At 37.1% G+C, this 15,007-nt stretch overlaps 1 protein-coding gene and 1 long non-coding RNA gene across 2 annotated transcripts in view; one reads left to right on the top strand and one right to left on the bottom strand.

Moving 5' to 3' along the window:
• cpne7 (copine VII) overlaps positions 1-15,007 on the bottom strand; it is a 49,773-nt gene that overhangs the window by 33,045 nt on the left and 1,721 nt on the right. The window contains exons 3-5 of the mRNA XM_047363377.1: positions 9,723-9,905; positions 9,413-9,487; positions 3,559-3,633 (exon numbers count right to left, since the gene is read on the bottom strand). Of these exons, the coding sequence (XP_047219333.1) occupies positions 3,559-3,633; positions 9,413-9,487; positions 9,723-9,905 (333 nt within the window). The remainder of the gene's footprint in view (positions 1-3,558; positions 3,634-9,412; positions 9,488-9,722; positions 9,906-15,007) is intronic.
• On the top strand, positions 2,519-13,239 carry LOC124867113. Its single transcript, XR_007037985.1, has 3 exons — positions 2,519-2,564; positions 3,122-3,199; positions 13,181-13,239. It is a non-coding gene; the product is annotated as an uncharacterized LOC124867113 (long non-coding RNA).

Here is a 15,007-nt window from a genome sequence, read left to right as displayed (position 1 = left end):
AAAAATAGCATATTTTTCCAGACTTATATTTCCAGTCTTCTGCACTGATTTAGGCTATTTATCATCCGTTTATCATTAATTTACTATACTGTACATGTTATGTACAGTATAGTACAGCTCCAAACACAGCAAAAAACACAGAAGAGGGAATTCACATCGCAGTGTATTCTACTCAATTGTTTGCATGTTTTGCACAGAGTATGTGCTTTATTTCTATACCAGATTGATGATGTAGATTGGACTAAATATACTCAGATGCAAATATGCCTATTAAGTTCAGTAGATGCAAGTAATCTCCACCTACTTTTGTATTGGATAACAGTTTTCCTTTCTTCGCCCACAAACACAGAACTGATCAAACAGAGAAAAATATTTCTACACAGAGAGCTTTATCAGGTACTGATCTGACAAAAAACAGCTCAACTTGAACAACAGTATCGGTTCCTTTTTTTGACCTCTGTGTGTGAAAGGTTTTCTGTTGAAATGTTTCACAGTCATAAGATTCTTTATTGTTAAATTAAAAAAGGCAGCAGTGCAATTTTAAACACAGTTTAGACAATTCATTTGATTAGAGAAGTTATTTGCAAAAATATCACAAACACTTCATGGGAAGAGATAATCAATTCTACCTTTTCTCTACCTCATTAGAAAAATAAATAAATACATTTCTAAAACAAACAACAGAAAGATTCTAACAGCTGTTAATTTGGAATTGGGAAATTAATCAGATAAAGTGCTTTTTATTTTATTTTTGTTATGCAAATATCTGTTAATCTCTGTATGTATTGTCCACTCCTTCACCATATACTCCACCAAGAAGTGTTTAAAGGTTTTCTTCTCCTCATCCTGAGTCAGAGGAATATTAGGATCAATAGGATATCATGTTCTAAATCATGTTCTGAAGCATGCTATTAGTTACATCATAATAAGGAAGAATCAGTGTGGTAACTAAATAGCAGGGAATGTTTGAATGAAGAATCGGAAGTCATATAATACAGAGTTCAGAAGAAGAGACATCTGTGTGGTCATTATTATGAAACCACCATTATTATGAACAGATTGTTTTGAACCAATAATAACCTACAATCTGTGAACATCGCTGGATAATAAATTTACTGCATCCTTTCACAGTTAAATATGCACAACAGTGCAGCTGCTGTCAGAGCCGTGGTCTGTAGTTTACATACTGGCTTGGTGTAATACCTGGTTATTTAAGACTGTTTATACAAGTCCAAGCCTACAAGTTAAGTCAAGCCTTGAGTCTTTAGGGCAAAAGCCTAAATTGAGTCTTTGTTTTAGCAACATAAGTTCAACTCGGGTCTGAGTGTAACACTCAAGTCACCATCTTGTGCAGTGGGACGAAACCATCTGGAAAAAAACATATTACATGAATGGAGTTTTCCATTGATATAAAATCAGTGGAAAGCCCACTCTTTGAGCTATTTATTTTAGAAATGTTCATATTTTTATCATAACCAAAATCAGGGGTGTCAAATTCAAACACCAAAGAGGCAAAAATATAATGTTTATTAATACAAGTGAAATAGCCATGCTTTAAACAGAATATGAATTTGAGTAACATAAATAAACAATATTGTGGAGCCTAAGAATATTGAAGAGGAGCGCAACAGTTGGCTTCTGTGCACCATCTTGTCCCTTGGGTTGAGGAATCATTCCCGGGAAGAAGGGAGAAAATTGTGCCAATGTCACTGAGTCATACTTAGCCTTGAGTGTGCTGTTACACTGCAGGTCTATAAGCTCCATGTGGATGTTTGCAGGTGCTCTCCACATCAAAAGCAAGTGGATTATAGAACATTTGCATGCTACGTTTTTGCATTTCAAAACCAGTGAAGCACAGTGTGCTCAGCCTGTTCAGTTTTATCTGCAAAATGTCCATTTGGGTACACAGTGGGGCTGATTTGGTGTGTCATTTCTTGGTAGAAATTAAAGCATCTGACTCTGCAGCAAGTGCAGCTTGCATGCACCAATGTTTTTAGGCACGAGTAGCTGTTGCAGTACTTTATGGGTTATGTAGTGTCATTGCCATGAGCATTATATAGCTGTTCAGCAAGCCATTCATAATGGATATATAGAATTATCTCACAGGACAGATACAATTCTATTGCGAGTTGGATGTCGCTCGCAGGCCTTGGGGTTGACATGTCTGACCTAGACAACTGAAGTCAAAGAAAAAAGTTTTCCAGACACCTTGTTCTTTTTTACATGCTTACCAAAAGTTGGAAAATACTATTTGCAGCCGTATTATACATATACAAGGTATTTATTTTATTCTTTAAATGTGTTACAGTAAATGGAAACCCATTTAGAGAAGAAAATTGTTTTTGTCATGTGGACTTTGAACTTGAGATGTCACATGTTTTACCATTTTTTTACACCTGCCTGCCTGCCCCTCCCCTCGTGTTTCAGCATCAGTGTTTGGTCTGATCACCTCCGGTTTTACTTGCTATTTACCCCTTCTCACATTGTTACTGCTGTATTACCAGGGGACAAGGTGATAGGAATAGGCACGCACTTGTCCACAGTTAAGCTGCAACATTTGCAATGTAAACATTCATTGTAATTCACAAGGTCATCTTTTGTATGAGAATAGTTTTTGTCTTAATAAAAAAGACAACTGTAAAGAGTGAAACATTTCTAAAGTTTGTTAGTCATGTTTTGCCATTTTTTTCTGTCCTCCCTTGTTCTCTACCTCCAGTTCCTGTGATCTAACATAAAGGCTCAGGTTTCTGTAATAGCACACCTTGCAGCAAAACAAGCAAAGAAAATGTTGATTTTGTGCCCTCAATAAAAAAACAAGCTAAATGTAAGACTAAGTGAGTGCAAACTTGAACCTCTGTGTTTTTGTGGTATATTTTGACATGACATGGCCTGGATGAGAAAAAAACTCAGAAGTAATTAGTTCATTTATGGAAATAACAGTAGGTGGACTCTTCAGAATTTATTTAATCTTAAACGCTGGACCTCATATCAAGAATGCTTTTTTAATTATCGCTGCCCTCATGTAAGAGTTCAAGTCGATTTCACTGTCAGGGCTGTTGTAAATTTTTTGCTGCACTTTCAAAGCTAAATGCACCTGCTGTCTTACTCTGTGTACCTTTAGGAACCAAGGTCACCCCATGCACCTGCTCTCCTGAGCCCTTTTCTGGAGAACACGGTGTGACTTGAGATTATCAGAATTGTAAGTAGATGTAAGCTCCCGCTGTCTTTTTGATTGAAATGTGCCCATGGCAGCGTTTGAACATGTATGGGTTGGACCAGCTGAGGTCAGTAGCATCCCGCCTTAACGAGGCAGTAGCAAAACACATCCTTCTGACATTATGTGATTTGATTTAAATGTTAGATTGCTGTGTTGACATTCATACTGTCATATTCACTTTATTCTCACTTCATTCTTACTGTGATCTGTTAATGGAAAAGTGGCCAATATATATTATTATATTACCACAATATGACATAAGGAGTGCAATATTATCTGAGCTCTTAGGATTTGTAGTGCTTTCAACCTATATTTAGTAAAACAAGTGTGGTTCTTCTCACCTTATCATCCAGCTTCTTAGCACAGAAGGAGAGCTCCACATACCCGTTGTTGCCGGAAATTTCTTCAGCATGCACCTGCACAAAAAATAACAAAGTCATTACTATATTTTGTGCTATAACTTGTGGCTTTAAGATTTATAAATAAATAGAAAATTTGACATTGTGCTGATTTATTTCAGCTAAAACCTTAACATTTGCATGACCAATAAAAACATCAAAGCATTTCATGGACAGTAAAGATAAAAGTCAACATTTCAAACACAATGGGGAATAATCAGTGGCCGTTCTGTCATTCCAGATATAACCACGATTAAGATGTTACCATTTGGAAGGGTATGAAAGCTAACCTGTGATTAAAAAAAGCTTTTCAGACGCAATAGTTTAAAAGAAAAGAGCAGAAATTACAGCTGTTGGCAAAACGGTTGACATGATGCTGCTTCATTAGCATTTAAGAAAGAAAACAGCAGCCAGGGGCTGCTGATCAAATGCACTCAAATAACTAATCATCAATGCTAAAGCAAAAAGACATCTGCATTGATCTTAGAGATGCAACTGTCACTGCCAATTCATTATAAGGTCATTTCCAAGCAATTTTAAGTTCTTCACTTTAAAGTAATAAAAGAGGTAAACATTTAAGACATCTGCCAGCCTTTCCAGGAGTGGAAATCCCAGCAAGAGCCACATCTGAGACTCTACAGGCTTCAGTCAGCATGTCAAATGTTCGTAACCTAATATTTAGAAAAAGATAAGCATGGCTTGTTTAGAAAGGTTGACAGAAGAAAGTTTATTTTCTTTGAAAGAATATGGCAGCATGACTAAGGCTTGCAAAGTCGCATTTAAATAAACTGCAAGACTTTTGGAAGAATCCCCTTTGGACAGCTGAATCAAAAATAGAGATATTTGGAGAAAACAGTCAAATGTGAAACCATCAGTCTGATTGATAGATGACCTTAGAGAGAAAACTGTGGTCAAAAAGCTCAAACACAGCAGCAAATCTGCAACAGAATATCTGCAAAAGGAAAGGATCAATGTGATGCAACGGCCAAGTAAATGTCCAGACCTCAGCCTGATTGAAATGCTTTGCTGGGAAGTTCAAAAACCTATGTATAAATGAATGCACAAACATCTAAATGAACTGAAGTGATGTTGTGAAGAGTGTGCCAAACTCATAGAAAAAAATTACTGATAGGTTATTGCTGCTAAATACGATTCTACATATTAGTGAATAATGGGGGTGTACTTAGTTTACCCATGGCTGCATTCACTGTTATGGTGAACTGTCATTGTTTCTTGACATTGCATTGCAAGAGTAACGTTAGAAACATAGTTGGAGTACAGTCAATGTACTTTATAAATTACGTTTAAACCGAGGTTTTAACTGTATTTTGAAGTTAAAAGTATTGTTTTATATCATTGCGGATTGCAGACTTTTAAAACAACATTTAATTCCTGCATTTATTTATTTATTTTTTGTTACATTTTATAAAGTAACTACACTTTGCATCACGGTGACAAGTTAATCCAGGTGAAACTTTAAAGTGGCTTTTACTTAGTTTAGAATTACTGCAAGTCTAACTGAAATGTGGAGAATGCCAGTAGCTTCAAACTGTAAGGCTCCCACTCCCACAGGCAGCGGTCTGAAACCGTAGATTTAACTTTTGAAAAAGTCCAAATGAAGTGTCCAGCACAACAGTAAAGCTCTTGGAAACTCAACTTCTGAAATCTTCCTGTTTTCTTTCTTTAAACTTGTTAGTTCAAAAGAAAAAAAGTTTGGACTTGTGGTTTTTAAAAATCAACAAGCACCCTGTGCTGCTCCCACTGTGCTGCGTTTCTCCCACGCTCAGAACTTTAGTTTGTTCTCTGCTCGGCTCTGAGAAACTGACAGAAACCTGACATCAAGCTTCAGGAAGTGAAGCTGTGCAGCAAGCATGGCCGAGGCCAGACAAAACCTGACAGTGATGACTTGCAAAGTGGAAAACTTGTTAGTTTTAACAGAAACTATAGCAAGACATCTCCAATGAGCAACAAGAGACAGTGAACAGTTTTGTAAAACATGAAGGTAGAGGATGCACCTGTGAACTGTTTTTGTTGGGACTGAGGCCTGGATTCAGTTTAAATTAGGTTTTGCCTCATCCTGATGAAGGCTGGCGTTGTGTATGGTTCAGGTTTTGGTTTTCTGTGTAAGGCAGAAATACAGAGATAGTTTAAAGGAAACCAGTGAATGCAAGCAGCTAAACGTTTTCTCTTTTTTCCTTTCTGTTTTAAAGCAAGCAGCACACCTCATATTCGCCTCATTACCTAAGTGTTTCATTTTGGTATTTTAAAGTGTGTTTCATACTTTCCTGAGTTGCAAAACAGTGATTATGACTTTTAGTATTTGGAGTGAAACAAATTAATCTCATCATAACATGTGTGGGTATTGACAGATAACTTTGCCACTAATCAAAGAGTACTAGGACAACTAAATGGACAGACTGGACAGAAATCAGGTTGCCTGATATATTCCTGATTGGAGTCAAAAGTAAAAAGTATCAGCAAAATTCAGGTAACAGGAATTGGAGGAAATTGAGTGAAATTCAGCTTTTTATGGTAACATGTTTGCTCACTGCTGATATTGTGCACATATATTCTCTCATTAGAATCCAATTCAACACAGAGAGAAAGCAGTTCAGAAAACACACCATTCATACATTCATAAATGTTTTTTACAAAAATGTAGACTTTGCTAAATTACTTTTAGGAAAAATGACTTCAAGGAAACCTGAAAACTTAAACAAAATCCTACAAGCTCATTTAACATGCTGCACAGTGAAAAATGTTCAAACATATATCATTAAGTATTTTTACCAAGTTTTGTCAAACTGTGACGTATTTCATAGAATTTATTTGTCCTCACTGTGCTGTCATTATGTTCAAGTCAATTTGATTCAATTCAGTTATTTTATATTATGTATATTGGGAGCAGTATTATGAATAGGAAAAACAAAAAAGCAAAGCTCCAGTTGATGACCAATTACAACTCAACCGTTTCTTGCCCCCTGATACTATCATATAAAACTAGTAATAATAACCAGTCCTTGGTGTTTGCATCTGAGCTGATGTTGTGCAAGAAGGTTCCTTCTGTTTCTGGTTCCTTATTAACGTATTAAAATATATTAATTCATCTGTTGGATGAGATTATCTCCATTGTTCTTCACAGAGGTTCATTAACTTCTGAATATTTACTTTCCCCATGTTAGTCTACTGAGTTGTTATAGGCACTACAGCTGACTTTTTTTGAATGTGGGGCCGGCTATTTTGAGTTTCATTTAATGAGCTCACATTGTATCTCACAGCACAACTAATGATTTGCAAAATAATTCCTTCCTGTTTATATCCTCTAAATTGCCTCTGCTGCATCTGAGGAAACATCCATTCGGTAGAATATACCTGATAATTATCTACTGCCTATTGCCTGGTGTATTGTGTAATAAATGCTTCATATCACTGGGGGAGCAGAAGGATCAACATTATGAGGGTGCTCTCGTTATTCTTTCATTCCCCAAAACTCTCCTGTTTAACATTTCAGTGTTGATCTGAAGACCTTTAAGAGGTGAAATGAAATTCTTGCTCTGGTATTGGATTATTTAATTAAGATTTTGAAATATTGCTCACAATTCTCATGCCAGCTTCTCTCTGTGTGCAGCTAGACATAACATATAAAGAAAAGGTTTCCGTTAATGTTTAGAAATGAGATCTCAGCTGACACCTTATATTCAGGAAACTGGCAAAATGACTGAAAATCCCAATTGCAAGAAACAATCCAATCTTATAAATAATAGCAGCATCAGATGTGAATAGACCTGAGGTGCAAGATGAGTGGAGATAGTTGGAGAGATTAACACTCTTTAATAAGGAGAGCCAACTTACAATTCCCAGTGCAAATTTAACAAAAGATCCAGGCAACAGAGTTCATGAACAAAACAGTCCTGGTTTCTGGATCACAGCATAAACTTAAACCTAGCAAAAACAGACAGACTAAGGAAGACTAAATAGACTAACGACACCGCGTGGAACAAAGGACAAAGACGAGCTTAAATACAGACAAATGTGGACATTAAACAATAGGACAGGTAATCAGGGAAAACAGACACAGGTGTGCTGGAAGACAGAGGGGCAGGTGAACCAGATAGGGATAAACAAGAACATGAGGAGCCTGACAAAACAAATAGTAAACAAACCAAAGGAACCAGAACACAGGAAGATAACAGATCTAGGAACACAACTAACACAGTAAACAGAACAGAACCTACAAGATAAAACATCAGAAACGCGGACTCAAGACTAAACCATACTTAGAACAGAAAAAACACCTGACTAAACGTAAACAAATACCAACCAAAAAACACACACTGTGACACATGAAGCATTTTTGAGATGGTGCTTAATGAACCAGCAGCATCTTTCTTCTATCTGGGACATGAAATCTAAAATAGTGCCTTGCCAAAGTATTTTATATCCCTAAAACCTTTTAAAATTTTGCCATGTTTCAACTATAAAACTTCAGTGTATTTCATTAGGATTTTATGTGACAAACCAAGCAAAGCAGTCCAATCAGCCATTTTCTATACCGCTTCTTCCATAGTGGGTCAAGGGGAAGCTGGAGCCTCTCTCCAGCAGTCAATGGGCGGGAGGCAGGGTACACCCTGGACAGGTCGCCAGTCCATCGCAGGGCAACACACAAACAATTAAGCACACACTCACTTACTCACCTAAGAGCAATTTAGAGAGACCAATTAACCTAACAGGCATGTCTTTGGACAGTGGGAGAAAGCCAGAGTACCCAGAGAGAACCCACACATGCACAGGGAGAACACACAAACTCCATGCAGAAAGACCCCCAGCTAGGAGTCGAATCCAGGACCTTCGGGCTGCAAGGCAACATTGCTAACAACTGTGCCACCGTGCAGCCCCGCAAAACAGTCCATAATTGGTAAAGGTTTCCAGTAAAGGGAACATACGCATGTGGAAATATGAGACCTGGCCTACATGCAAAATGTTATGAGTAACATCATGCTGTGGGGTTGCCTTCTTTGTAGGGAAGAAGTTGATGGGAAGATGGATGAAGTTAAAAAGATGGTAATCCTGTAGGAAAACCTGTTTAAAGCCTTCAAAAGACTTGAGACTGTGGTTGAGAATCAATGTAGAGTTAAATCCAATTCAGAATCCAATTGAGAATGTGGCAAGACTTTACAATTTCTTCGCACGAATGCTATCCCTCCTATGTGATAGAGTTTGAGCCATTTTGAAAAGAAAAATTATTTAAAAAATGTTGATCTCTACATGAGAAAAGCTGGTAGCTGGTAGTTGGTATTCAGTTCTCCTAACCGGAGCTGAATACATGCATGACATACTTTTCAGATTTTTTGGGGGAACAAAATGGAAAACAACGTTTCCTTTTATTTCCACTCCACAGTTATGTGCAGTTATTTGTAGTTGTAACATGACAAGATGTGCAAAGGTTCAAGGGGTATGAAAATGTCTGTAAAGCACTATATCTTTATCATTCCTTATGGATTTTAATGCCTTCCCTGAGCTGTGTGGCGGTATGTTTAATAGGAATGACTGAATGGTGCAAAAGACTGAAATGATCATTTAGAAAGACGATGATTTTCATGAACTCTTTATACAAACAGTTCTCAGCTCCAATAATAAAAGAAAAATGAGAAAATCTTGTGAACATCATGGTTTGAGTGTAAACTGATGAGGGTTTGAGAAAATAAAACTAAAAATAGAAAATCTGAGCACAATCATTTTTGCCTACATTAATTCAGTAATTCACACTGAAAGTCACAAACACATGGTAAAAGCTTACTGTGATAGTGGACTTCCCGGCATATTTCCCGTACTTCAGCAACAAAGGCTTCACCATCTTCTTTTGGGCCACAATCTGCAACAAGCAACAAAGGCAAAGCACCTTTAAGAGGAGTGTAACAAGCTCTGAGTCATCAACGGCAGTAACTGTTATCAATCACAAGCACTAGAGCTGGTAGCAGCAAAACATTATCTGACATCACAAAAAAGGGATATGAGTCTGTGTGAACTGATTTAGTCATTCTTTGTTATGTTATGTTTTTTAAAGACTATCAGCAAACTGAGCTAACAAAATGGTAACATCTGCCCACCTGGCCAAGTGTGCACTCCATGCCACCCAGAAAGTCATCTTCGCGTGTCCCTATGCTGTGAGTCCCGTGGATGTCGTAGACTTCGAATCGCAGCTTCTGTACCTCTTCAAAGTAGTAATCCAGACAGAACACCTTCCCGAAAACTGGATGCAAGTTGCTCTTGATCACTTCTGTCCTGTCCAACTGAGAAGAAAAACATATTCAAGATCAGGCTTCCAACAAAGATACTTAAGCATTCAAATATTCTCTTTTGTAATCACTGGATCATCTTTAAAGCAATAGTTCACTGAGAGGAAATGAAACCAAGTTGAAACCAATTTCACAGACTGTTTGCAACATCAGCCTTCAATGTAAATCAGGAAATATAATATGCAGAAAACTCATCTTCCTACTTAGTTTTGAAGAAGTACAGCATTTATGCAAGGACATATGTTATCAGGTTTCCATTTAGGGAACGACATGAGAGGCGACCAGAGAGAGCTCTGACATTTAATCTTAGCTTGAAAAAAAAAAATCCCGACTCTCGTCTTTGACTGACAGACAAGAAAAAGCGGAGCTAACTGAGACCCACGTGCTGAAGATGTTGGTTTAGCTCTCACATTGCTACTTGAACATTTACATGTTACACAAATCTTCATGAGGACTGTAATTAAATACCAAAAATACAGTTTTTTAAATCTTTGAGACAAATGTTGTACAATAACCAATAAAACTTCCAAAATGGAGGGAAAAGCGCCAATTATGAAGCTAAGAAGAGCTCAGCTGACATTAAATTAGAAACAGCAAGGGTTTCAGTGGTCATCTAAAATGTCACTTCAATATCTGTCAGTTATTTCAGTCATTTCTTCAGTCTCAGTGAAGCAAGTCCAGACTTTGTTGTATGGTGACTTTAGAATGGGGTGACAGAGCTCTCTTGTCTCTTATTTCTTGCTCTGGTGGGGATCAGATAAGAAAGGAATACAGATTTTTAGTTTGCCAGGATTACAGCAGCAGTCAAGCATTTCTTGTAACACTTTTGTACTCTATTAGGGGGATGATGATCTGTCTTCTGAAACTGCCCGTGCTCTATAAAGATAGAAGAGGAAAGCACTGTCTAACATGTCACTTCAGAATCTTTAGACAGCTCTAGAGGTTCAAGCACATTTTTAAAGCCTTCTGTCAGATTTTAGTTTAAAAATTCACCACACTCATTTTAAGAATTTGTTGTCTCCTTCAGAACATTTCATGGTCACGTCTTCTATTTGTTGTGTTAATTTGTCCTAATTTGTTATTTAATTAAGATGAAATCCCCAGAAAACCTGCTTCGACATGCACATGCATCTGACGACATCACATAAGGCAACTGATCATGGTTATTTTGATTAATTCTCTTAGTATTTATTGTAGATTTTGATTTTTTTTTTTTTTTGTCTTTATTCACATATTTCCCCTTTATAATCATTTACTTTTACATTTGGCTGCAACACAAAGTTTGACAAAAAATTGTGAGAAAATTGCATAGATTTCAGGAAATGTTTTCAGAAATAAAACATAAAATCAGTTGGCAAAGAGGCACATTGCTGACTAGAAAGGTCAGATTATATTATTGAAAATCTTTGTATCCATTGTTTTCAGTCAGTTTCTTACAAAAAACACTAATGATCTGGTGAATGCATCCCAATGATGTTTTCCTGCTGCATCACACTCTCCTTCTGTGGAAAATGATTGCCAGGCAGATCAACTCAAGATAAGCCCAAACCAGCATGTCCACTCCTGCAGCTCAATCCATACCATCATCATGCTTCCAATTAAGACCAGAAGGAGAGAAGTTGCTCAGATAAGTTAAAGTGGCATGAGTTCAGACAACATGTAATGTGTAACTGCAAATCACTTAACTGTTTAAAGTGATACTAGCATGATATGCCATTTACTCCTGTTGTGAGTGCCAAATACACACAGAAGCCAAGCAGATGAAGAAATTCAAACAGGAATCTAAACAGATTTCTACTAGTTCAGAACATTGTCATTGTCACTGTTGCCACTCGCAGTAGTATCCAACATGGCTTGGTGGTTATCTGAGTTAAACTCTGGGTCAAACACTTAAAACTAAAACACTTGCAATTCAAATTTTTCAGAATCATTGTTGAAATCTGTTAAATACATCTGCCATAATCTTGTATAATGCCAGCTTATCCTCTCAATTCTTTTGCTTCTTGTGATGTCATCAATCAAAATCCACACAAAGGGGAATTACCAGTTTTTTCTTTGGTACCCTTTTTTAAAATAGTAAAAGTGGTGAAATCCTGCAGTGGATATCTACTTTGTTGCTCAGCTGTATTAAGTAATAGTAATAATAGTATTAAGTAATAACTCAATTAAAATACTAATATTTATTAAATTAAAATTCTCCAAAAATTATTTTGACACAAGCTTTATACTTGCATGCTTTAGATGTACCCTTTACAAGTTATTTAACCTGCTAAGTTGACAACACAGATGTTTCCTTTCTTTAGGTATTCCCAAAGAAAGGAAAAACGTAACTGCTATTAATTTTAGTCATGCAAAATAAAAAAAATATCCTATTGCTTTGTAAATGTTTAGAGAATGAAAAATAGGTCAGGGAAATGATAAATAAGCTAAATACAATTTCAAGAAAAATATGACACATTTGGGTTTTTTGGGTTTTTAAAAATGTCAATTTCTATAAAACACTAATACTAATGACAATGTTAGAGAGACACAGTCCAGCTGGTCTTCATCTTAAGCAATTCAAGAACATGAAAAACTTCACTAGCAATATATTCGTTTAAATTAACATATTTAATTCTGTATTCATCAACAAGATTAACAAACAACAAAACCTCCCTTTCACTGACGTATTGTGCTATTTGGCAAAGAAAATTAGATGGATGGATGGATGGATGGATGGATGGATGGATGGGTGGGTGGGTGGGTGGGATGGATGGATGGATGGATGGATGGATGGATGGATGGATGGATGGATGGATGGATGATGGATGGATGGATGGATGGATGGGTGGGTGGGTGGGTGGGATGGATGGATGATGGATGGATGGATGGATGGATGAGCCATCGGTCCTGCTGACCATATAATAGCATTTCTTTCAGGTAATATGGTAATGACTCAGTGAATGGCACTGATCCACCACTCTAAGAGGATCAAAACAACAAAGGCCTTCTACTGGCATGAATGCATCCATACATCTCCTCTTTCTAAAACCGCACTAAACATCTAGAAATATCTCACACCACTGCCTTTGTTTAATGCAATACATTTGATGGAAAGGTTTATGATTTAGATTCACATTTGTACCACTTGATGGAAATTTGAACCATGCTGCGCATGGGCATTTGATCAAAACACTTGAGCTGGAAGTGATTTGATAAAATTGCAGGCCTGCTATTTTTATTTCCAGAAATGTTTAAGTCTGAGCCTAAAGTCCTCTTTTTGTATACAGATGTTCGCGCAGGTAGGGGAAACTAAAACATGTAAACTCGACATGCCTTTTACTATTCGGTGAGTGTTAATGTAACATTGCAAGATACTTAATTTTACTTGCTTGAACAAAAACAGGACAGGTGTATTTGTTTTAAAACTACTGAGACTCTGGATGAACACCTGATTGTGCAAGCAAACACTGCATAGAAACAAATTAACAACCAGCTTCATTTGCGCCATTATCACTTAATAGTTTTTTTCAGCCATCTCTCTCACTGCACCATCTGCATACACAGATTTGGAGTGAGTCTGTTTGCTGATGAAGGATAGTCAGAATCATAAAAGACGGGATATGATGAAGCTTGTGTTGCCAGCTTTATTCTGCTGTCAGGCTGGAGCCATCTATAAAGAGACAACCCTGACAAGAGAAATGTGTCTCTGTAATGTGCTCCAGCAGGAGGGTCCAACATTATGAGACATCAACAAACAGATCCGATTTGGATTAACTCCCGGGAGCACACATGCAAGGAGCAAAAGCAAAAAAAAGGTCGTTGGCTGCATAAAATTTCATAAAGTCACATCATCATCATCATCTGCCCTGTTTCTAGATCTGTCCTATTTGTCCTAAGGAGATAAGTGCACTTTTTAAAATCACTAGGGCCAAAACGGTATGCGCTCAGAGAAAACAAAAAGAGGCTTATATGCTGGGGATATGAGTGGGCTCTGCTTCTTACTCATTTATTGACGTAAGTAAACAATTTACACAAGCAGAGGTACCTCCGAGATGTGAGGGATTTGACAGCAGTGTTAGACAACAAGTCTTCACTGTCAAAGATTAGACAGAAGAGATAGACAGACAGACAGACAGACAGACAGACAGACAGACAGACAGACAGACAGACAGACAGACAGACAGACAGACAGACAGACAGACAGACCTATTATGTGTGAATTATTTCATATAAATCTGCATCACAAAGTGAGGCTAAAAATATAAACTAAGCTCATGCTACAATGAATCCACGTTACAGCTAATTGGGTTTATCATTCGTGCCTATAAATAGTATTTTGTGATTCCCTGTTCGTATAGCCAAAACATTACCGCAAGCATTTCCAACAAATAACTCCCACATGAAAAACATCTGGCAGAGTTTTGCTAAACAATTTTCTACAATTTACCCAAAACATATCTTTTTCTTATGTAAAGATTTCATGGATATAAACAATTTAAGATTAGTTAGAAATTAGATTAGTTATTCTCTTGAACACTTTCAGACATTCTCCACTAATCAAAACCCTGGGTTTGGTCTCCCCTCTTGAACCTAATTTGCCTAATTAACAGGGAAATGAGAAACCTGCTTCTCAAACTTCACATCAGCTAAGGGCAGACAATGTTAACTGTTTTTAAACAGTTAAATTGCTAGCTCAGACAGCGTTAATGAACACGTAGACTTCCTTTGCCAGCTGTATGTGATTATCCAATAACATGATTCCATGGATTTGTAAGCTTATTAATTCACAATATTTCAGTTAAATAAATGCACACCTGTGAATATATCTTAAGGTAACACCCTAAAAACACTGCTTTCTTGTGTGACATCATGGGAAACAGAAGATACCAGAAGCCAAGAGATCAGGAAGTTAATGGTGGACCTCCACAAGTCGGGTTTATCTTTGGATAGAATCTAGAGACACCTGAATGGGCCACATTCATCTCAAGAAGTTCTTAGCAAGTAGAAACAGCATGGGAATGTCCATCCATCTTACAGTTCAGGAAGAAGAAAGGTTTCCCAGAGATTAATGGGTTCTGCTATAAATGTGTGTTATCCACATTGGAACGAGTTCT

The sequence above is a fragment of the Girardinichthys multiradiatus genome, chromosome 4, assembly GCF_021462225.1.
Source record: "Girardinichthys multiradiatus isolate DD_20200921_A chromosome 4, DD_fGirMul_XY1, whole genome shotgun sequence".
NCBI lineage: Eukaryota > Metazoa > Chordata > Actinopteri > Cyprinodontiformes > Goodeidae > Girardinichthys > Girardinichthys multiradiatus.
Note: the sequence above shows the minus strand (reverse complement) of the source record. Positions and strands in the feature narration are given on the sequence as shown.